General features: G+C 39.3%; 2 protein-coding genes across 8 annotated transcripts in view; one reads left to right on the top strand and one right to left on the bottom strand.

Annotated features, from left to right (window-relative positions):
- SIAE (sialic acid acetylesterase) overlaps positions 1-18,192 on the bottom strand; it is a 37,416-nt gene extending 19,224 nt beyond the window's left edge. For 4 of the 5 annotated variants that reach the window (XM_058194198.1, XM_058194197.1, XM_058194196.1 and 1 more), the window contains exons 1-9: positions 17,865-17,985; positions 15,345-15,530; positions 13,437-13,595; positions 11,433-11,608; positions 10,327-10,465; positions 9,828-10,011; positions 8,600-8,709; positions 8,384-8,517; positions 1,422-1,573 (exon numbers count right to left, since the gene is read on the bottom strand). In XM_058194198.1, the coding sequence (XP_058050181.1) occupies positions 1,422-1,573; positions 8,384-8,517; positions 8,600-8,709; positions 9,828-10,011; positions 10,327-10,465; positions 11,433-11,608; positions 13,437-13,595; positions 15,345-15,390 (1,100 nt within the window). In that variant the 5' untranslated portion in view covers positions 15,391-15,530; positions 17,865-17,985. Of the gene's footprint in view, positions 1-1,421; positions 1,574-8,383; positions 8,518-8,599; positions 8,710-9,827; positions 10,012-10,326; positions 10,466-11,432; positions 11,609-13,436; positions 13,596-15,344; positions 15,531-17,864; positions 17,986-18,061 lie in introns of those variants that run through there. The other variant, XM_058194195.1, reaches the window with a different exon arrangement.
- On the top strand, positions 18,015-23,876 carry SPA17 (sperm autoantigenic protein 17). Of its 3 annotated transcripts, none has more exons than XM_058194201.1 (5): positions 18,015-18,151; positions 20,182-20,361; positions 21,176-21,246; positions 21,850-21,912; positions 23,484-23,876. In XM_058194201.1, exons 2-5 carry the CDS (start codon positions 20,208-20,210, stop codon positions 23,694-23,696), a joined length of 501 nt encoding a protein of 166 aa, XP_058050184.1. In that variant the 5' UTR covers positions 18,015-18,151; positions 20,182-20,207; the 3' UTR covers positions 23,697-23,876. The 3 variants fall into 3 exon arrangements, with proteins under 3 accessions (XP_058050184.1, XP_058050187.1, XP_058050188.1); XM_058194204.1 differs by lacking the exon at positions 18,015-18,151 and adding an exon at positions 18,423-18,541; XM_058194205.1 differs by lacking the exon at positions 18,015-18,151 and adding an exon at positions 18,429-18,533.
- The last annotated feature ends 369 nt before the right edge of the window (positions 23,877-24,245 follow it).

The following is a 24,245-nucleotide window of genomic DNA, read 5'->3' as shown; positions in this document are numbered from 1 at the left end:
GCTTTCAGCACTTTTACTAGAATAGGGTAACAGTCACTTTTTTGGGAACTGCCAATTAGTACTATTTACTAGATCAGTGATCTCCAACGTTGGCAATTTTAAGACCCATGGACTTCAATTCCCAGAATTACCCAGCTTGCCATGGTGGGTGGGGAATTTTAGGAGTTGAAGTCCACAAATCTTAAAAGTTGTCACCCGGTACTAGATAGCCTGTTTTTCTAGTCTCTGTTTCTGATCAAACAGACAGAAATCCCACCCATCCTTCTTTCAACCAGCTTTGGTTCACCCTCCAAATTCATGTCACAGTCCCCTTCTCTGTTTGCACATCTACTTTTTCTCCCCATAAGCCACTGCCAGTGCTCCAAGATGCAACCTGTAGGCCACAGTCCGCTTATCCCGGGGGTGGATGCTGAAGGACAAAGAAAAGGGATGAGAGGGGTCAATTGGAACTAAGCCCCTCCCCTTTTTTCATGCTCATGTTTTAAAAGGCTAAGCAGCTGGCAGCTTTAAATATTGCAAGTGAAAGCTGGAAGTAAAGGTGCCATTTCATGAAGAACAAGAAGTCTGAATGGATATCAGAGCTGCTTAATAGAGAGGTAGATGGCATACAAATTTAATAAATGCCAGCCAAAAGCTTCTAGAACCCATCTCATGTTGTACTTACCAGACTTGTATTTTTCGGTTTTGCAATCTGCCATCACTCTCTCTTCTTGATTCTGGCTCTCATTGTTAGGAATCAATCTCAGGCTTGGGACATTATAAACTATAGTGCAGTTCATTTTTCCCATGGGATAAAATTCATTTCATCAGATGATAAGAACTCTAGTCCATAATAGATTGTGCCCAAAATGAATTTGATAAATCCTTAAGATGGCTTTCAGCACTTTTACTAGAATAGGGTAACAGTCACTTTTTTGGGAACTGCCAATTAGTACTATTTACTAGATCAGTGATCTCCAACGTTGGCAATTTTAAGACCCATGGACTTCAATTCCCAGAATTACCCAGCTTGCCATGGTGGGTGGGGAATTTTAGGAGTTGAAGTCCACAAGTCTTAAAAGTTGTCACCCGGTACTAGATAGCCTGTTTTTCTAGTCTCTGTTTCTGATCAAACAGACAGAAATCCCACCCATCCTTCTTTCAACCAGCTTTGGTTCACCCTCCAAATTCATGTCACAGTCCCCTTCTCTGTTTGCACATCTACTTTTTTCTCCTCCTACGTACACATCACTTGTTTCTTCACACATTCCACCTGCTTGTTTCTCCCTCTCCCTGTGATGCTGTCATCTTTGACTCCTTCTATCAAGACTGATGTGACCACACTGCAGTATCAGTTTTCAAAGAAAACAGAAGCATTTTTAATGAGAGAAGAAAACTTCCAGGAGATTAGAGGACAGATCTCAAGCAATTTTAAAATGTACCTGCCATAAGGAGATTCGTTATCACCAAGATCTATCGTAACAGCCATGAAAGTATTAGACATTCTCTTATTAGGGACATAGCCGTAGTCTGCAGTTTGATGCCACCGAATACGTGGAAACTTGTTTATCTGCACGTGCTGAACTGTACATAACTGAAAGTGGGTAAAGAATGGAGATCTTCAAGAAAAACTAGCTACAGATGTCACAACTTGTCATTCTAGTCAGTTCCTACTCAAACTGAAAGTCCTGGATACAAATCATGGACAGAACAGCTATGAAAGTCCTGATCTTTACCCTTAATAACCATCATTCACTTATGATTGTAGAAACATACATACACAATCTGAGAATGGAAACAGTCCATAGTTGGTTATTATACTCTACCAACAAACAATCCTTCTTGGCCCCAAAGGCACAAAGTTCTTGGGTCTCGATACTATAAGACAGGGGTCTCCAACCTTGGCAACTTTAGACTTGTGGACTTCAACTCCCAGAGTTCTGGGAGCTTAATTCTGAGAGCTTAAGTCCACAAGTCTTAAAGTTGCCAAGGTTGGAGACCCCTGCTATAAGAGCAGCAAGTGGGAAAAACAAACCTTTTGCATAATTCCATTGTCTCAATATTAGGCAGCCTTCCTCAACATGGTAACTTTCACATGTACTGGATCAACTCTTATAGTTCTCAGGAATAAGAATTGTAGTCAGGAAAATGGCATGCTGTCTGAAGAATTATGAGAATTAAAATCCATTGCATCTGGAAAACAAACTGGGGAATGACAAAGCAGTGGCTTCATAAAACCACATGCATTATTAGAGACCTAACAGTTAAGCCTGCTGCTTAACAGTTAACAGTTCCTGACGCACTGTTCTCTATGGCTGAAACAGACAGGGGTTGAAGTCTGAGGTCTTACATAGTATGAATGGATCCATGCATCACAATGAGTCATAATCTGTTTAGTTTTGGCTGACTATATGTGTAAATCCAGTCACGTGCTTAGTTATCTAAACAAGTCCACTGACTTTTTCAATAATTATGATTAAAACCCACTACAACTTAGAGCAATGTGCAAATCTAGCCAATGCTTGGAAGAGGAAATCATGAATCTGGAAATATGAACCAGTATTTATCACTGATTAAGAATTTCAGAAATAATTAGAAACAGAAGTCTAAGGCTACATCTAAATGATTTAGCAAAATACCACTTTTCTGCACATGTCCCTTGTATTTTATGATGACAACCTACCATAAAACATTCACATCAAAAGCTTTAGATCAGGACTCTGCTCCCGAGGCTCCAGTGACGTCACCCTCCTGCTGGGTGCTCTAACAGAGCACTCCGTGTTAGAAGATTGTAAAAGTCAGTGAAACAGAAAAAAAATCACTGTTCACTGAGCTTAGCATAACCTCTGGGTGAAAGAGGTTATCAGAGTTGTGGGAAAGTGGCAGGTCTGACAGGGGGTTTGCTCTTAAGAGCGAATTTTCCTGGATTTATGACCCCACCGAATTCCACTCCCTCCAATTTCAGCACGCTCCTGTTTTTATCAGGAAAAAGGAGTGGGAATGTCGCTTCTGCTCTAAAGGACTTATTAAATTGATTGATATTCTAAGCAGACGGGAATTTCACAAGCGTTCGATCTTTCATGTAGAATCAGCACGGCAAGTACCGACTCCCTTTTTGAAACTTGAAACCTTTCTTTGTCTTTGATTAATTGACTTTTAAAATGGCGTCTGAAAGTGAAAGTAAAATTTTTTAGTACGATGAAGCAGCGTTATTTGTGGATTGTTACAAACGGAGTTTTTATACTGAAAGGAGGAAGGAGAGTTATTAAGTTTGAATTCCTGATTCTTTTGAAGACAGAATGGCAGCTAAACCTTTAAAGCCTTCTGGAAGAAGGGATCTGAACCAAGTCTTGAGGAAATATTGAAAGAACAATTAAAACTTTCTGAAGATAGGCAAAAGAGATGATGGAGAATTTTAATGCAAAAATAAGAGAAGATATTCTTATGGCAGTTCAAGGACTGAGTAAAAATTGAAGGATTGGAAGTGGAAATGCAACAGATCTCTCAGTCAAATAAGCATTTAGAAGACAAAATGAAAGGTGTTCAGAAAAAGTGGATCAAAATGAAGATCAGGTTGTGATATTACAATATAAACTTATGGAAGGAGCTCTTAGAATTCGTGGTATGCAAGAAGAGCGAGAGAAGACTTAAGAAAAATTATATCAGAAGCATTGGCTGAATTTATTGAAGTGGACCCCAAGAGGTAGCTTACCAAATTGATAAAATATATAGAGTTAATTCTTGGATTGCAAGACAGAGAAAGCTTCCTCGGGACATTGTGGTTTATTTTGTGAAAAGGACTATGAGAAATCAGATTCTGCAAGTTTCATATCAGACAACTTTAAAATTGGAGAACAGGAGTTGAAGGTGTTGAAAGAGATTCCTTCAAAGATGTTAAGAGACAGGAAGGAATTTGCTTTTTACACAAGAACTTAAAAAACATCAGATTCAATTCAGATGGGAGGTGCCAGTTGGACTGACAGTATTCTATCAAGGAAGGAGATATAGAATTGACACTGTTTTAAAGGCAAAGGATTTTCTTTCTACAGTTTTGAAAGTCGAAATAGAAGTGATAGAAAACTTCAAGAGACTCAAGAAGGCGTGGTAATCCAAGAGCCTTTATTGCTGCCAGTATTAGAGGAACCACAAGAGCAAAGGGTGACAAGAGGAGCCCTTAAGCGTAAAGAAGAGCAACAGTCTCAAAGTAAAAGTCAGGATCCCAGTATGGAAGCTGTGGGAGGAGCTAGACGGAAGATACCGGAGGAGGAGCTGTTGTCTGCTTCAAAGCTTCAGGAGGCCAGTAATGGCAAATAGAATCTTGTCATGGAATGTTAATGGCTTGAATTCAGCTCAGAAAAGAAGGAAAATATTTCACTACTTGAAACAATTTAAAAATGATGTGATTTGTTTGCAAGAGACACATATAAAATTATCAGACCAAAAATATTTAATTAATTCAAAATTGGGTAACCATTTTGTTGCATCAGCTTTGGAAAAGAAGCATGGAATTGTTGTATATATCAGGAAGGATATACCAGCTAAGTTAATTGAGGCAGATATTCAAGGAAGATTTATTGCTATTGAACTGGTGATAGATGCAAAAAAGACTTTGGTGATAGGTATTTATGCACCTAATCAGCAACAAGAAAAGTTTTACAAAATGTTACATGAGAGGTTGACCCTCTGGGATTATAGTTCGTTTATTTTATTAGGAGACTGGAATGGAGTAATTGATACAAGAAGGGATAAGAGAACCTCCTCCAAGAAGATACCTATACATGCAAAATTACCAAAATCCTTTTTTGAAATGATGGAAGACTTTGAGTTTAGAGATATATGGAGGTTACGGAATCCAGATGAGAGAGATTTTACTTTTTTTTCTGATAGGCATCAATCTTTTTCACGTATTGATTTTATTTTAATTTCTAATGACTTGCTTTCTAGGGTGAAGAAAACGAAGATATTTCCGAGGTGTTTAACTGACCATAGCCCAGTATGGATGGAATTATTACAAGGGAAAAAAGGTGGTAGAACATGGAGGTTGAATGAAAATCTGTTTAGATATGAGGATAATGTAACTTATTGTAAGAAACAGTTAAAAGAATTTTTTGATTTTAATATGTACAAAGGGACACCTATAGGAACTGTGTGGGAGGCGAGCAAAGCGTTTACTAGAGGGATATTGATTTACTTGGACAATAGGCAAAGGAATAATAAACAAAGGCAGCGTAGGTATTTGGAAGAAGAAATTCAAAGGAAGCAACAGTTATTAATTCAAAACCCACAAGATCACAAACTTAAAGAGGCTATAAAAATATTACAGAGTCAATTTAATATGTTAATGGCAGACCAGGTGGCAACGAATATACAATATGCTAAACATAATACCTTTTGTAATGCAAATAAACCTGGGAGATGGTTGGCATATAATTTAAGGAAGAAACAGAAAGCACGTGACATACAAAAAATAGAATATAAAGGTAAAGAGATATACCAACAGGATAAAATTAAAAAGGCATTCTCAGAATTTTATACTGCACTATATGCAAAAGACAAAATATTGAATAGGGACATTTATGATTATTTGAAAGATTATAAGGTTAATATTCTAACATTAGAACAGAGGAGGAGCTGAATCGGCCGATAGCTACTGGAGAAATAGTGGAGGCAATTAAACAATTAAAATGGGAAAACCCTGGTACAGATGGTCTTACAGCAACTTATTATAAAAAACACAGGATGAAATATTAGGCCCACTTAAAGAATTATTTAATCAGATACAATTAGGAGTGGAATACCCCGTCATGGAAAACATCTTTTATTTCACTGATACCGAAAGAGGAGCAAGACTGCTCTAAACCTGGTAACTACAGGCCGATTTCACTTTTAAATAATGATTATAAGATTTTGTAAAAATAATAGCAAATAGATTAATGTTAGTTTTACAACAAAGAATTCATACTGATCAATCTGGTTTTATAAAAGGGAGGCAGATGAGGAATAATGTTAGACAGATTATTAATATATTGGAATATTTGGAAAAGAAGAATACTTCAGCGGCACTTATTTTTTTGGATGCAGAGAAAGCCTTTGATCGATTGCATTGGGATTTTTTATTTAAATTAATAGAGAAAATGCAATTTGGAGACTGTTTTATTAGAATAATTAAAGCGATTTATGGAGAGCAAACAGCACAGATTATAGTAAATGGTAGTTTGACAGAAGTTATTAAGATTGCGAAGGAACGAGACAGGGTTGTCCCTTATCACCATTATTGTTTGTTTTGACTCTGGAACCATTATTAGATAAAATACGAGAATTAATGAAAATAGAAGGAATTAAGATTAGACAATATGAGTATAAAGTTAGAGCTTTTGCAGATGATGTAGTGGTTACGTTAATGAATCCTATAAATTCAAGTAGATTTTGTTGGAAGTAATTGATAAATATGGAAAGGTATCAGGATTTAAAATAAATCAGAATAAAACAAAAGTGATAATTAAAAATATGTCTATACAACAGAAACAAAAACTAGAGGAAATGACAGGATTTGAGGTAGTAAAAAGGTTAAATATTTAGGGTCTATATTAGCTCATCGAACAAGAAACTTTATAAGAATAATTATGACTTGCTATGGCAAAAGTTCAGAATGATATGAGTGGCTGGAAGAAATTACAGTTATCCCTATTGGGAAGGATTAAAATGAATGTGTTACCTAGATTTTTGTTTCTGTTCCAGATGATACCAATAATTAAAAAGGATAAAAATTTGGAAGATTGGCAGATTGGGATTAACAAATTTATATGGCAGGGTAAAAAGGCGAGGGTTAAAATGAAAATAATACAGGACTCACGGGAAAGAGGTGGTTTAAGAATGCCTAACTTTAAATTATATTATGAAGCAGTAGCCCTTTCAGTAATAAGTGACTGGTTTAACTTAACAGAGGAAAGAATTTTGAATATAGAAGGTTATGACTTGTTATATGGATGGCATGCGTACTTATTTTATGGAATTAAAGTGGATAGGGCTTTTAAGAATCATGTGTTGAGAAGTGCTCTTTTGGGTCTGGAAAAATATTCCTATAAATTAGAATACAAGATTCCTATATGGGCGAGCCCTAGACATGCAATAGAGAATATAAATATAGAACAGAAACAGGAAATGATTACTTATAAAGAACTTTTGTATGCTGAAGGAGGTAGATTGCAATTAAAATCATTACAGGTATTAAAATGAAGAAGGAGGAATTATACTTGGTTTCAATATGGGCAAATAAGTGCTAGATGGAAAGAAGATCAAAAATTGGTATAATGCAAAGGAGGAAAATTTAATAAAGCAAATTAGAAATCAGACCCAGGAGCATATAAAGAGATTGTATAATGTGTTGCTTGAAATAGATTCGAAAAGGATTTGGTAAAGGATTGTATGATAAAATGGGCACAGAATATTCAGGAACCAATAATGTTGGAAACATGGGAGAAAATTTGGGTTAGAAATGTTAAGTTTACACAAGCACAGAATTTAAGGAAAATTTTTATAAGATGTTTTATAGATGGCACTTAGATCCCAAAAAATTATCATGTATGTATCCTAATATTCAAGCGAAATGTTGGAGGTGTGATTGTGATGATGCTACATATTTTCATATTTGGTGGACTTGCAAGAAAATTAAGGTCTTTTGGATAAGAATTTGGTGGATTATTCAAAATGTACTGAAGAAGAAGATAAAGTTCCTGCCACAATTTTTCCTTTTGGGAATTATAACGGATTGTACAGGGATTGAGACTAAATTGATTCTGAATTTAATAACAGCAGCAAGACTGTTGATTGGACAATACTGGAAGAAGAAGAGATACCTACAATAGAAGAATGGATATTGAAAGTTATTAATTTGGCTGAGATGGCTAAAATCTCAGCGTTTTAAAAGACAATACCGAGGAATGATATTTAATTGAATGGAAAAAATGGATTGATTATCTACAAAACAGATATCAGATTAAGAAATATCAGATTGCCTTTGAATAATTAGAAAGTTATTTTATGTAATGGGGAGGGGGTTGGGAGATGAAAAGCTTTGGATGTGGTTATTTGGATTGGAAGGGAAAATTTTATTCTATGTTTGGTTTATGTATAACAATACCTTGTGATTGACCCGGGAAGCCGGGGGGGGGGGAGGGAGGGGGGAAGGGTTTTTTTTTTTTTTTTGGGAGGGAGGGGGAAAAAAGGGGGAAAAATGTTTTTGTTTTTTAAAACTTTCAAAAAAAAAAAAAAAAGCTTTAGATCAGGACATCTATTTAGATAGGAAGATTCTTCATCTTGAAAAGGATGACATCAAAATTTAAAGGAACAGATTTAAACGAGCCCAAATAACCTGACCAGGACTGCATTTCCCTCATATGCTTACCTGAACGAAACCAAAGGGAAACTGCTTATTGGTTTGACCATCGGATCCTTCATGAAAGGCTTTTCGCCAATCGTCAATGAGTGCAGGGAAGGTGCAATTGTACATATCAGTGTTCATAAGAGTGTTGGCTTCCCCTGCAGTAGACAAAGGTCCAATACATTAGCAGGGAGGGGCAGCAGCATTCCAGTCCAATCTTGCACTGGTACTCAAACATACCTTGATACCATATAACTCCTTGGATGGTCATGTTGACGAAAGGGTGAATCATTGCATTCCACAGCACGGATGCTTCTCGGGGACCAGCATCGAGGTACGAGGGAGGACTTCTGTAAGACAGCATGAAAAATAATGAGTAAAGAGTTCTCACCAGGTAGATTCTGAAAGATCGGGAGCTTTCTTTGTAAAAAAAAAAAAGACAACTTGGTTGTCACAATTACTGAATTACTTTTACAAATAACTTTATTAGAGTTTTTAAAGTAAAAGGATAAGAATATTAGAAATAGAAATAAGAGAACAGAAAGAAAATGCAAAGCCAAAAGTGCAAAAAAAGGGAAAAGAAATACAAAGAAATGCCTTCCAACTGTCTGCTACAACAGATATAATTATAAACTGGAATTGACCTCTTATTGTAAGGTTACAACATGACTTTCATTTTTTCCATTATGTAGTATTTTTCTAATCATCAAATTCCTATATCCTAATTTCATTTTTTTTTGTTTCATGAAAAACATCCAAAACAGGCACCTGAATTATTGATCGCTAATGCCATCAAGGATCAGGCCTACTTCATTAAGGCAAAAAAAGAGAGAGCTTTGCTTAGTAAAATAGCTTTCTCTAACTGATGTTGTTCTGGAATGTGGTCCTTTAACTCTTGGAAGACACATAAAAGGGCAGTAGTTCATTTGCAACATAAGGGGGACATATAATCACACACACACACTGAATCACACACACTGAATCCTAGCACTCAAAGATTGTAGGGTTGGAGGAATGAGACACATAATTAACTTATGGATTCCTTTCATGCACTCCTCTAATTTATGGGGAAAACTGGTCCCTTTAACTGGTATGGATTGAAAGGAATGATTACACTTTCTCACTGCACCCAAGATGATTTTTAATTTTATTGGACGCATCCTGAATTAAGCAGTACAGTAAACTATTAGAAGGGGAAAATGTAGTAGTTACCAGAGAAAAACCGTTAGGAGGGTGTAGAGTCACATAACTCTTTCCGAATATTAAGCCGTAATGGTGATTTTTAGCTTAATGCAATGTGCAAACACAGCCAAGATGGTTTGCAAAGTGAGGTTTATAGCAGAGCATGCGAACGGAAGATAAATCATAGTGACATAAACCATGGCTCAGCCAATATGCAAACTCGTTATCTAGGTTGGAAAGTCTCAGATTAATTAAAAAAACAGATACACGAGTCAGTTTTCCTTACCTTTCAATATACTCTAACAGACCACATTCATTCAAGGCCTTCTTGGAGGACCAGGCCTCAACTGGAGTCCCTCCCCAGGAGGTATCTATCAACCCTATGGGGTACTTGAGTTTCTCGAACAAATACTGGCCAAACAGCCAACATACTGCAGAAAAGTAGCTGAAGTCTCCATGGCCCAGGTTTCCTGTGTAATGGAATATTTTTCTGAAAGTTTAGAACATTCTGATGTTGCAGAAATAATACAACAATTACCTTAAATTAGAAAATATGCATTGTAAAAAGATCAAGTATGAAGGACCCATTCAAATAATTAAGCCTAACCCTCATGCAATTTGGCCTTCCGATACTTGCTGTTCCTCCAAATATGTTACGCTGGCCAAGCTGCCATTATCCAACTAAAATGGCCAGTTCTTAGCCCACCAATCAACCATAACATGAAAAATATCTTATTTATCCTGCTGATTTCTTGCTAGATGTTTGATGTAAGTCAGGCTCTTACTGGCTGTTGGAATGGACCACTGCAAGTTGATGCCTCCAAGGTCCTGCAGTTCCACTTCTGACTGAATAAGGGCAGTGGAAAATATCCGCACAAGGGGATACTTGGATGCATCTTCCATCTCCTTGCTAGCATTGAATATCTAGGAAGCAAAACAAAAGTATTGACAAAGTACATCCACACTTGCAGGCAACAGAACGAGCCAGGATCAGCTGTGATCTGTTGGTCTCCCTCCTGCCTTGTTGATATTCTATTTATTTATTTATTTTATTTATTTAATCAAATTTTTATACTGCCCTTCTCCCGAAGGACTCAGGGCGCACTAGCACATAGTGTCCTAACATTTCCTTTAAAAAAAAAAAACTAAACTAGGCATACATACGCTTGCGGTCATAAGCTGCTGCATTTTTATTGGATATTAGAAGTTGTAAGATAGTTTTCAAATCTAGTTTTCTATAACCCATAGAGCTACGGGTTAGAACAAGTAAACCAGAAACAAAAAATAAGTATAGATTGAGCCAAGGTGGTGCAGTGGTTAGAGTGCAGTACTGCAGGCTACTTCAGCTGACTGCTAGCTGCAGTTCAGCAATTCAAATCTCACCAGGCTCCAGGTTGACTCAGCCTTCCATCCTTCCGAGGTGGGTAAAATAAGGACCCAGATTGTTGGAGGCAATATGCAGATTCTGTAAACCGCTTAGAGAGGGCTGTAAAAGCACTATGAAGTGGTATATAAGTCCAAGTGTTATTGCTATTGCTCATGGTTAAGGCAGAATGTCTGAATCACAATCTGGACTTTAGGTTGAGAGCTTAAGTATCATAAGAATAAGCCCAAAATATCCTTTTAACAGAAGTAATTCTTAGCCTGGGTCTCCATAAGCAGAATCAAGAGGCTTGATATGAGTTCCCAGAATGCTTTGTCATCTGATCCCTCTCTTGCATGGTCCTTAAACCAGGGGTCTCCAACCTTGACAACTTTAAGCCTGGCGGACTTCAACACCAAGCAAAGCTGGCTGGGAATTCTGGGAGTTGAAGTCCGCCAGGCTTAAAGTTGCCAAGGTTGGAGACCCCTGCCTTAAACCATAACTGGAAATTATAGGAATGTAGTTCACCTGTGAAACAGTCATCTCCATGTTACTCTGTCCACTGCAAATCCAAACATCTCCAAAGTAGATATCTTTTAATGACAAATTGGACACTTCTTCCTTGATGTACTGGTGTACCTCTATAGTATAAGGGCCTCCTTGGGCCACAGGATCCAGCATAATTTTCCAAGTCTCCGAATTTTCTGATAATATTGATAGAAAAAAAAAACCCCGAAATTAAATCCCAGGCTTGATATCAACTTGGAACTATTCAGAAGCAATGAATGTATTAACATCAAGCCAAATTTTATTTGCTTATAGATTGATGTTTACCATAAAATTGGGGAGAAAACATCATGACAGTCGAGATGATGAGGAACATGCAAGAGAAAATCTGCCAGGAAGGTGGCCTACAGTTACAATCTCATTGCTGAGAAGACCCACTCATTTGCACCTGCCGATTCACCCATAAGTGAAAAGCAAAGAACAGAGCTGCCAAGGCTGAAACCAAGTGATTGGGGAATATTTTTTAAGCAATTTAAAATCCTGGTGGGCTTTCCAGATGCTTCCTGCAATACCTTCCAGCAACCATTAATACTGGCCTGGCTGACTGAGACTGCTGTAGGTTGTCCAGCAAAACATCCGAAGGATCTCAGATTTCTGATGTTTGATTTAGATCAGCTTGGGAGTTTTGGGAGTTGACGTCCACACATCTTAAAGTAGTCATCTTTGAAAAACACTGATTCAGAGTATTGAAAGGGCAATGCCAACTCTTTAAAACAGGGGTCTCCAACCTTGGTCCCTTTAAGACTTGTGGACTTCAACTCCCAGAATTCCTCAGCCAGCTTTGCTGAGTCTTAAAGGGGCCAAGGTTGGAGACCCCGGCTTTAAAACAAGCCTGGTACAAATGGCAACAGAAACAAAGGACAAATTTTACTCCTAGTGGATTGTTAAACAGCAGCATTTTCTACTGGACTGTTTTAAAAGCAGCTCCACGTAAAAAAGATTGGAGCCTTCACTGGGACATAGCCGGCTATCTTAAGGAAGGAATGCAGCTAGAAAACACAATGAAGCTGACAAATGGCACCTTTCCTGTTGCCATCAGGTCATCCATAGAAAGTGATGGGTCAAAAGCTACTCCCACGCTAGCCCCTTGTGGTTTTGAGCAGTACAACCTACCCATTAGAGATCAGTACCTTTCCTAAAATGACCAAACCTCTGACAGTTTCTTTATTGGTTATAGCTTTCTTGTAAGAAACTGATGATTTATTGCCATATTTCTTCTCTCTGGCATCCTGCCAAACATTTGGTAGAGCAATTCTCTTCACCCAGGTGGCCACAATCATAGCTTTATTTGGATTCCTGCACAGAGCAGAAGTTAAATTTGATGGTCTGAAATGCAAGAAGGAAATTTACAGCCACCCATACAGGAACGGAATGATCCTAGACCAGGGGTCTGCAAACTTGGCTCTTTTAAGACTTGCGGACTTCAACTCCCAGAGTTCCTCAGCCAGCTTTGCTGAGGTCCACAAGTCTTAAAAGAGCCAAGTTTGCAGACCCCTGTCCTAAACGGAAGCCTCATTTCTTCAACTAACATTCCCAACTAAGGGAACTAGGCATGTCTAGCCTAATGAAAAGGACCAGGAGTGCTATGATAGCAGTCTTCCAGGACTTGAGGGTCACAGAAAAGAGTGGATTAATCTATTCTCCAAAGCACCTGCGGGCAGGACAAGAAGTAACAGGTGGAAGATCATTACAGAGATCCAACTGAGAACTAAGGAGAAATTTCCTGACAGTGAGAACAATTAATCAGTGGAATAGCTTACCTGGAAGTTGTGGGTGCTCCATCACTGGAGATTTTTAAGAAAAGACTGGACAGCCATTTGTCCAGAAAGGTGTAGGGTCTTCTGCCATAGGCAGGGGGTTGGAGTAAAAGATCTTCAAGATTGCTTCTAATTGTATTACTCTATATTCTATGCATGAGCATTAGGACAAGGAAGCCGTGTATATATTGTTAATATTATGGATTACCTTCAATCTGTACCATTTTGGTCGCAACACTATGATTCTGGGAGAGTGTCAGCATCACCTTAGAACCAGGATCTCCAAAGCCCCATATGATTGCATGAGATGGTTCCTTCTGGAGTACCATGTGATCAGCATAATAGGAAGCAAAGTGAAACTTAGCACCTGAGGCAGACAAAAAAGCACGACAATCTGGTTTACAGTTTCAGCTTCTCAAAAATATTCCAGAAATCCCTGTGCTAGGGAACAACCATTCAAATCTTAAGACATTTCTGAACAGCAAAAATAGCTGGCAATTCATTAGAGATTGTCAAGGAAGCATAGTACTGAGAAAGAAAGAACACATCTCAGGCTCATTAAAAAAACCTTTCAGGTGATCCTGTTTTTCCTATTTTTGTTTTCAACTCAAGCCATTCTCTGCTGCTCTTCCCATACAGACATTCATACAATCTCCTGTTTTTCTATCCGGTATGATCTTTGGAATTTCACTTTTATAGGACTAGTTTTTAGGAAAGTACGACATAGAATATGTCTCTGTATCTTTATGAGTGAACAGTTTTTTCAGCCCGATTCTCTGAGAAGAGACCATTTCTACCATGTGTCACTGTGTGACTGAGGAGACTGAGCCTACAGTCTGTCCCCGATTCCCTCCTCACTGCAGGAGAAAAACAGAGGCCACTTTGCCTGCTTGCCATTATTTGTATGGATTTAAATAGTGCATTGTTAGTCTTCATTCAATATGCTGAACCCAGCTTAATCAAATATACTGCCTGTGTACTCCTATCACAATGCCTAAGCAAATATAGCTAAATGTGATTGCTCGATTAACTAACATATAAAGACAATGTCCTGAACACAAACACCTCAATTTAGTCTAGTCTAGCATCTTGTGCAAACCCAGCTGTTAAGTCTTTAAATAACTTGGCTCAGCATATTGTATGAGCAAAAACATAAAAAAAGAATTTAAAAATCCCTCCTTCTCTTACAGCTATGGCAACCCTATACTTATTTACTTGAAAGTCACTAATACAAGTCACTAATACAAAGAGATACATATATAGCATCATATCCTTAACACTGAATGACTGAAAGAGAGGAATCAGTCTTCCTATATTTTATTTGAGGCCACCTTAGCTATTTTTGGAGAGGATTATTAGAAATATAGATTGACAAATACTGAAGGGTAAACATTTAAATTAAGGCTCCAGCAACCAATATCTTTCTCCCGTCATTTGAATCTCTATTAGCAAGAATCACTTTAGTATTTAACTGAGTTACGGCCTAGTTTGTTTCATACTCTACTATAACATTTGCAGATGCTACAGAATATAGGCCACTGTAGATATGCAATATAAGAAACAGAAACTGAGCTAGGGCAGGATGCCAAGCAAGTAGTGTTTCCTTGTACTGTTGTGTAGTAGGAACAACTGTATGCTGCTTTTCAGGATACAACGTAAAGTTGAGAATTGGACAAGTCAATGAGAAAATTGCAAGAAAATATAATAAACCCTTTATCAAAGGAGCAACAAACCTAAGCAACTGCTTACAAAAACTCTTACAAGATGCAATCCTGAATAGACCCAGGAGTAAATTTTGTTGGGGCACTGAACTCAAGGGACTTTCTTTGTAAATATATTTAAAGTTATTCCGCTACTGAGATGAGCTAATTATCTGATGTATCCTCACCAAACGCTGAACCAAACTTTATTCAGGATTTTGCTCAAGGAAGCTCATCCTATACAGGATACAAACAAAAAGTATCTGGTGGAAGCTTAGCATCGTGGAAGGGAAGCAAATTCCTTCTAGTTAAATGCTGCTATTGTATTTTCAAGATACTGTTTTCTCCAGATTGCACTTGCCTGGCCAGTAGTGTCCATTCACAAGTAGCAGCAGGAGCTGTCTTTTCTCACTCACCTGCTGTGCAAGCCAAGAGCAACATGAATACCAAGGAAGCCTCCATTGTGCTTTTTGATAACGTGAAGTCAGAAAGTCAGAGCATGCAATTCTGGGAGCAGAGAATGTCCGGAGTCTGTATCTTAAAGACATCAATCTCCTTGTGACCTCACACTGGGCTGATCCAAGCCAGGAAGTAACATAGGGCTGGTAGGGAGAAAGTAACATAGCTGTTCATAGGTATGGCAACCTTGTCACCACCCAGCAGATATGAATCCTTAATAATGCTCTAGACAATTTCAACTGTTAGGCTGAGATGGAAAAGGCTATTTGACTGTATCCTAAATCTGACCTACAGGATCTCCTTATGACTTCTCCCTCTTCTGAAAATGTGCTTTTTGAACTTGAGGAAAAATAGCCTCTGAAGCAGAAAAAAAAAGCTGTTAAGGATAGCAAACCATTCAAATGCTTCCCAGTACCCCCTGAGAAATTATTTTGAATTCAAATTCAAACATGTTACATTATTGGCACTTGTAACTCTGCAAAGCCACAATTTGGGCTTAGTACATTGAGGGGCTGGATTCCACAATTAAAAAGGTTTTTTTAAAAAAAACCAAAAAAAAACCCCTAGCTTATTCACTAAGCCTGGGTAGTTAAGTTGTATACAATCCACATAAACCACATAATGCTTTTGTGTGTAAACCAGCCACCCTTTGCCTCCTGCCCCATTTCTTCTTTGTAACTTCACCCTGACACCCCTCTATGATACTTTACCCTTATTACTCTGACAGAATGGCTTGTATAGTATTCTGAAAGCTCAGCTAAGCATGTGGCAACCACCAGGATACCCCAGGACTGCTGGATAGATTTGCACGAGTGCAAACTCATGTGGCAACCACCAGGACACCCCAGGAGTGCTGGATAGATTGAGAGGCAAAAACCATAGCAGATACTTAGGATGATGAGAAAGACCACACATTTTGTCCATGATAGTACACTATTATCTGTGGTGTTGGCTTTATACATAGTGCCATACTTAGCAATGGAAATTTTGGTCATACGTTGGGTTCATACATAATGACAAATCATGTATGGTTCGAACTATTCAAAATAAAAATAAAAATAGAAACGCTGGAGAGAAAAAAACATTCTTTCCTTTGAAGTTTGTATTTTAATTTTCTATACAAAAATATCTTTCTTATAAAAAAAGAACTTATTTTGGAATAAGCCCCAAGTGGCTAAATCTGCCAAGCAGCTTAATACGGAAATGACAGAGGGATTCCCACAACATTCTAGGACGGGGTTCCCAACCTTTTCTATACCCCGCACCTCTAGAATGCTTCTGATATATTCAGGTACCCCTTACAAAAGTAAATAAATATATGCATATAATTATGCATATACACTAGAATTTTGAAACTTCTAAACCCACGTTTTCACGTCCCCTGGAATATCGTCTTGCATTCCCGGTTGGGAACCCCTCTTTTAGGTTATGCTGTGGTGCCTTGATGGGTGAATACAGCCTCGTGTCTGCATTCTAATATGTGCTCTAATATCCCCTTCAGCAACCTGATGCCCACCTCCAAAAACATTGATTTACGATTTATTTGAAACATTTCAACTAAAAAGGATTCCCTTATTGATTTCACAAAAGATAGAACAAAGGGGAGAAATCACACCTCCCCTTTTGATAGTTTGCACACATAAAAAGTTTTTGATTGGGTAAGGAAAAGTCCTCTGTCTAGTTAGTTTGTAAGAATTAAAACGTCTGCGAGCAACTACTAAAGGAGCAGTCCCTTGGACTGCAAGGCGAAGAAACTGGTCCTAGAGGAGATCAACCCTGACTGCTCTTTAGAAGGCCAGATCCTGAAGAGGAAAGTGAAATACTTTGGCCACCTAATGAGAAAGAAGGACTCACTGGAGAAGAGCCTAATGCTGGGAACGATTGAGGGCAAAAGAAGAAGGGGACGAGAGAATGAAGTGGCTGAATGGAGTCACTGAAGCAGTAGGCATGAGCTTCAATGGACTCCAGAGGATGACAGAGGATAGGAAGGCCTGGAGGAATGTTGTCCATGGGGTCGCGATGGGTCGGACACGACTTCGCAACTAACAACAACAACCAAAGGAGCACTGTACTCCGGATAAAAGCAAAAGAAACACTTGCAAAGAAAAATGTCAGAATGGATATAGGTAAGATACATTCTCAACACTTCCCATCATTGAGCCTCAATACTTGCTTTTTTTTGTTTTGTTTTGTTTATGGACGCTTGAGAACAGCTGCAAATGAAACTTGTTATCTACAAAACCTTTGGATTCTCTCTTGCCCCTCCTGGTTTCTGAAAGGGAGGCCTTTCTTGAAGGTTAAAAGCTCAGGCAGGGCAAATCATGAGCCACACCTTTCGAAAAGGGCAAATTGAAAAATACAAGAAAACCCCCATGTAAACTGGCCAGTGTTAACAAGTACTACAAAAACCATATCGCAAGTATTACAAAGTCCATACTGCGTGGCCCTCGGTGCCCATCCCCGCCCTCGCAGCCTACCCCATCTGCAAAGCCACGGGGGATGGAAGAGCTGCCCGAGCGGCTTAACCCGGGCGGAGGCCCTGCCATGAGACCCCCGGTGTGTGACGTCACCGCGGCCTCTCTGTGACGTCACCGCCGCGGGGCCGGTCTAAAGCGAGGCCTCAGGCCCACCCTGCCCGCAGAGTCCCAACTCCATGGGCCCTGAGAAGACGTACTAGGAGCGCAGGCTCCCCGCTTGGACTTTTAAAACCTCGGCCGCGCCACCGCCTCCTTCGCCGGCGCCCAAAATCAGAACCGAGAACGCGGTGAGGCGTCTGGCCGAGACCGGATTTTAATTGGAGGCGGGCTCAAGAGGGAGGAAACGGGGAGGGGAAAGGTTTGGTGGCTGAAGGACGGAACTCGCAGCCAATCGGCAGGCGAAGTGGGCCGATCTAGGGGGAAGCCAACCGCGCTGAAGCACCGGGGCGGGACGAGATTTTAGTTGGGGGCGGGCTTCAAGAGGGAGGAGAGGGAGGAGGAGGGGAAAGTTTTGGTCGTTGAAGGGCGGAGCTTGCAGCCAATCAACAAATGGGGTGGGCCGACCTGAGAAGCCAACCGCGCGTTTTTCCGCTCTATTGGCCCTCCCCGCTTGCCGTCTTGATTGGAGTTGCTAAGCAACAGGAAGGACGCTGGTCTCTCGTCCTTGCGGTAAAAGGGTAAAAGGAGGCCTGGGAATGGTCCTCTTGGCGGGCCGGGGACCTGAAGAGGACGGGGCGGCGGTGTGGGGCGCTAAGCGCCTCCCCACGTGTTGATAGCTCCAGGCTGGGAAGGAAGGGGCGCAGACAGGCCAGGAATCTGGCTGCATCAGAAGAGCGCTTTTGAGCATGGGCAGAGGGCAAATAGCCCCTGCCAGAGTACAGGCAGTTCGTTTAGTGACCGTTCAAAGTTGCAGCGGCACTGACGAAAGTGACTTACGACCATTTTTCACACTTACGACCTTTGCAGCATCCCCATGGTCACGTGATCAAAATTCAGATTCTTAGTAACTGTCTCATATTTATGACTGTCACAGTGTCCCGGGGTCACATGATCCCTTTTTGTGACCTGACAAGCAAAGTCAATGGGGAAGCCAGATTCATTGAACAATCATATTAGTAATTTAACAACTGCAGTCATTGGCTTAACGACTGTGGCAAGAACGGTCGTAAAATGGGGTGAAAGTCACTGAACAAATGTCTCACTTAGCAACAGAAATGTTGGGCTCAATTGTGGTCATAAGTCGAAGGCTACCTGTATTTCTCCCCATGAGGAAGAGGCTTCCATTATTGCTTCCTTCCCCGACTTTTAGAGGTACAAGAATTCAGCCCCCATCATTCCCAGGAATCAAGGCCGGGAATTCTTACTTCAGTGTCTTAAGCAGGCTCCTATTTTGTAGCCCTGCTTTGTGCCACATTTTTCACAGAAAATCTGACAAGTCTATTCAATACCCTGTTTTCCCCAAAATAAGACATCCCCTGATAATAAGCCCAATCTGGTTTTTGAGCACATAGCAATAAGGCTGAGTGCTTATTTCAGGGTTCAAAAAAATATAAGACACGGTCTTATTTTCGGGGAAACATAGTAGTAAATGTTGCTAAGAAGGGCAAAGTAAAATACTGTAAAGTAGGGATGTCCAATCTTGGTGACTTGAATATCTGTGGATTTCAACTCCCAGAATTCCCCAGCCAGCCATCCCCATTCTAGTTGGGGAATTCTGGGAGTTGAAGTCCACAGGTCTTCAAATTGGCAAGATTGGATGGACACCCCTGCTGTAAAACCTAAGCTTGAACAGGCGTGCAATAGCAAATAGACATGTTTATCTCTATGTGAGAGTCAATTTTTTAAAAAAAACTTAGTGAATTCTCTATATTCCTAAATTTAATTATCTGTTTCAAATTGGGTTGGGTGATACTGAGATAAGCGGACTACTAGTCTGGTTCAGAACAAAGCAATTCCTTCTTTAAAATGTTACGATTAAATAAATTTGTAGCAATTAAAAATATTAAATGGTGTGAGCTTGACTTTCAGATTTATTCATTAATTTTTTTATTCTGCCTTTTGTAACTCAAGGTGGCAAGAATACATAATACTCCTTCCTCCTTATACTTTTTCCACAACACCAGATTGTCAGGTGAATTGGGCTCATAGCATCTTCAGACAATGCTGGCTCCCTCAGCTAAGAGACGGAGAAGAGCACCGCCCCGCAGAGTCAGACATAACTGGACAGGGGAAACCTTTACCCTATCTTTTTATCCAATATTTAATGTCTTATTTAGATTATAAGTCTCACTAACTGTTCTTGTAAACTGAACTCTAGGTATAAAAGAAACTTTTTCAGAAACAATGGCTATTCCGTTCTCGAACACCACTCAACGCATTCCTCCAGGATTTGCCAATCTGCTTGAAGGACTCGCCAGGGAAGTCTTAAGAAACCAGCCTGATGATATACCAACTTTTGCAGCCAAGTATTTTGAATCTCTCCTTATTGAAAGAGAAAGTAAGTTTCAATTGACTATATTTAAGGTTTTTAACATACATTTGCATTATTGGGGTTCATCTGGTTTGCAAGAAACCATTATTTACTCATTTAAGTATCCATCATGTGGCATTTTTCTTTCTCAGGAATGTTTTTGCACCATCCAGAAAGTAACTAGGATTCTCTGTTAAAACTGATGAAGGCCTGTCCAGTTTAGCCACTATGTAGATTCTGAATGGGGCTATTCTCAAATGCTCAGTGCCTTCTTCAAACTCCTTCAAACATAACATCCTATCATATATTTAATTGGGGGGGTGTTTTAATTTTGACCTATTATCCTTCATACTATAAAGACAACTCGCCATGGCTGACTTGCCACGGTCATCTTGCCATGGCAGGCTCACCCTCGCTGACTCGCTGTGGGACTATTCAACATGGGATAACTCAACAGTAGGGAAAAATTGAATTTCAGCAGGACTTGTCCTGCTTTAGGTTTGAACCTTTTCAGGTTAGAAGTCTTTGAGGCTGGGGTGAGCCAGAGGGTAGAGTCCCAGAAATTCATTTGTCCCTCTCTTCAGTTATCCCACTTTGAATTGTCATGTGGTGAGTTGGCCAGGGCCAGTTGTCTTAGGCCCTATTTTTTCCTCTTTATTACAGATAATTGAAAAGCTGTAGAGCTACATGTGCATGTTTACCTTTTTTCAGTTAAGAAATCTGGACTGTTGTTAAAGGAATATCAGTGTCATGATTCCCAATTGAATTAAGCATCATTTGACCAGGAAGCTTTTAAGAGAAGTCAGTATTTTTTTTTCCAAAAAAAGTCATGTCTTTTCAGAAACCGGATATGATCCAACTGAATGGGGAGCAAAACTAGAGGACCGATTCTACAATAACCGTGCTTTCAATGTAAGTATTATGATATAGTGAACAACTCTTCCCCCCACTTTTGACATGTAGACCTTTGAATGAAACTAAACAAAATATAGGAGGTTAAAATCCAGATTAAAAATAATAGCCATGAGGTTAATTAGGATCATTGGCATATTTTCAAAGGTATGTGGATTATTTATTAAGTTTATTTGCTGCGATGCAACTCTGGGCAGCTTACAATAATTAATTCATACAACAATGATTTGTGAAAAGCTTATTTAGAAAAATGATGAGTGGGAATCTAAAATTTCCCCTACTATTGAAATTCAGATTCACTCGCTTTATCCTATGACTGCTATAGCATTAAAATATCCCGTTATGCATACCTGTACTCATAAAAAGGACTGAAATCACTTCTTTCCTTATGAAGTGGCTTACTACAACATCATTTTACATCATCATTTCAATGGATTCTATATGGAGCCTAATGAGAGCTTGGCATACATTTAGCAATTTTATCACCATGTGCTCAGTTACCACTTTAATTATTTGCCTTTAGGGTTTTGCTTGCATCAAAATTCAGTGGGCTCTCATACCAATAGGCTCTCGTGTATCAATAATACCCTCCTGCTTTTTCAGGAACTTGCACCACCAGGAGATGGAGTTAGAAAGGAAAAGAAAGAAGAAACTACTGGAAAACCAGTAAGTAATTTTTCCAGAGATTAATTGCATACCTTTTCTAAACTAGCCTTTGTTGTAGATCAGGGATGTCAAACTCGATTTCATTGAGGGCTGCATCAGGGTTGTGTTTGGGCCGGGGTGGACATTGACGTCATTCATGATGGGAGTGCCTGAGGTGGCCCGAGCACTCTGCCAACTCTGTTTTTGGCTGCAACTGCCTCCTGCAACCCTCTGCCAGTGAAAACAGAGCTCGGGAGGGCTCCCTCACATGGTCAGTTTTTGCTGGCAGAGGCACCGTGGGCCAGTCCTTCGCTATTTCCAGGGCAGCCTCACGGGCCAGATCTAAGCTTCCCCTGGACCTTGAGTTTGACACCCTGTTGTAAATAATACTTGCTGACTTTGGTGTGCCTAAAATGTTGCAGTGAGATTATCCACTATCATAGAGGCCAACATTAATTTTATATGAGATCCATCAAGGGTCAAATTGATGAAGGCTCATTAGCAATTTTTCCATTTGAAGTTAAAGAATTGAAAGAATTTATCTCAGTGAAATTAGTAAATACTCTATCTCCAAAGCTGTTTGGCATAAAGAAATGCCCACATATTCCCTGAAGACTTAAATCGCCTCTTCTAAGTTACTCATACTCTAGACTTAGATTTAATAAAGAAAAAATATAGCTGAAAATGCAACACCTTTCCAGTGAAGATATATGTATGAACAAAGAATAGAGGTGCCCACTCGGAGCACAGTTTAAATTGTTTCTTAAATCCCACCAGTTTTAACCATCAAGACACATTGCAAAATCCTGTGCATATTTTAGCAGCCTTAAGCACTGCTAAATTTACCCAGTGAAGTTATCACAAAACTATATTAACTTTGTCATTTACATTCATTCTGTATAAATAAAACTAAAGACATAGACAATGTGAATTTGCAGCCTATACTTTTATTTAGTTGTAAGGGTTATATTATCTTTATGATTTATATTATCCTTGCTGTAGCAGTGCAGGCAGTGTAAATAGTGCTCCCTCTTCCCATTTTTCATCCCAAACAACACTAAGAGATTTTGTTGGCCATCCAGATGAGTAATGAAGCTCAGCTTTAGCAGGGAGCTTCCATAGCAGTGGATGGACAAACCAGATACTGGTTACTTTGACCAGTACACTCTAAGAATCTTTATATTGGTATTTTTCTTTTTCCAAATAGGATACGTTTGCTGTTGGATGAACAATTGGTCTTATCTAAACATTAATTTGGGCATTTGTATCAGACACAACTTTCTTTGAAAACTGAGCAAAAATTGCCCAAGTAGTATTTGCAGAGTTTAATATTCAGAATAGCCCTACTGATTTTTTGGGGGGATTTTTAAAAACCAAACAAAAGCAAGATGCATCTTACTCCCCACCTAGCTTCAGCATCAGTCTTCTAAAGTATGCTGATAGGTTGGCATTTGGTTGGCATTTATTGGTTGGCATTTATTGTAAATTTTTTTTCTTCCTTTCTTCCTTCTCTCTGTACACCCCTTTTTGAAACCCAGTGGGCAAAATGCAAAGGTGAGAAATGTAAACTTGATTTGTTTTAAATTGTAAAGCAGGAAGAAGACAAACCAGAGGTGGATATTCAAGGGACCTTATCGGAAGAACAAGCTGCTGTAAAAATCCAGTCCATTTTCCGAGGATACAAAGCAAGAAAAGAAGTGAAAGACCGAGAAGAAGGAGAAGATGAAGAAGGGAAGGAACCTGGAGAGACAAACGAAGCTGGGAAGGAGGAAGTATCAAGTGAGCCTGATAAAGGACCACAGTAATCAGACTCACCAGTTCCATCAACAGTCCCATTTTCAAACAGGCGTAAGGCGAAGTCCCACTGGTCTGCTTAGAAACAACCTGCCAAGTTTATTAAATAAACCATACAGTTTAAAGCTGCATGCAATCTTGGTGCTCATCAGCGGATCAATAAACTGACCCTGTTTTCATGTGGAAAGATCTTTTTGATGTAATGGGCACTTTCTTTTTGGCTTCGGCTTCAGTGAGTCTTAAGTTAGTTAATCCTTGCCAATATGAGGGGAAAAAACTTGGTTAGGGCTTATATGCATGACACCAGGCCATTATAACATTGTCTCATGAACAGCATCATATACAGGTAGACTTCCACTTACAGCAGTTCATTTAGTGACCATTCAAAGTTACAGTGGCACTGAAAAAAGTGCACTTATGACCATTTTTCACATGATCGTTGCAATATCTCTATGGTCACGTGATCAAAATGTGGATGCTTGGCAGCTGACTCATATTTATGACGGTTGCAGGGTCCCAGGGTCATGTGACCCTATTTTCTGACCTTCTTACAAGCAAAG

The sequence above is a fragment of the Ahaetulla prasina genome, chromosome 9 (assembly GCF_028640845.1).
Source record: "Ahaetulla prasina isolate Xishuangbanna chromosome 9, ASM2864084v1, whole genome shotgun sequence".
Classification (NCBI taxonomy): domain Eukaryota; kingdom Metazoa; phylum Chordata; class Lepidosauria; order Squamata; family Colubridae; genus Ahaetulla; species Ahaetulla prasina.
This window is presented reverse-complemented; position numbering and strand designations above follow the sequence as displayed.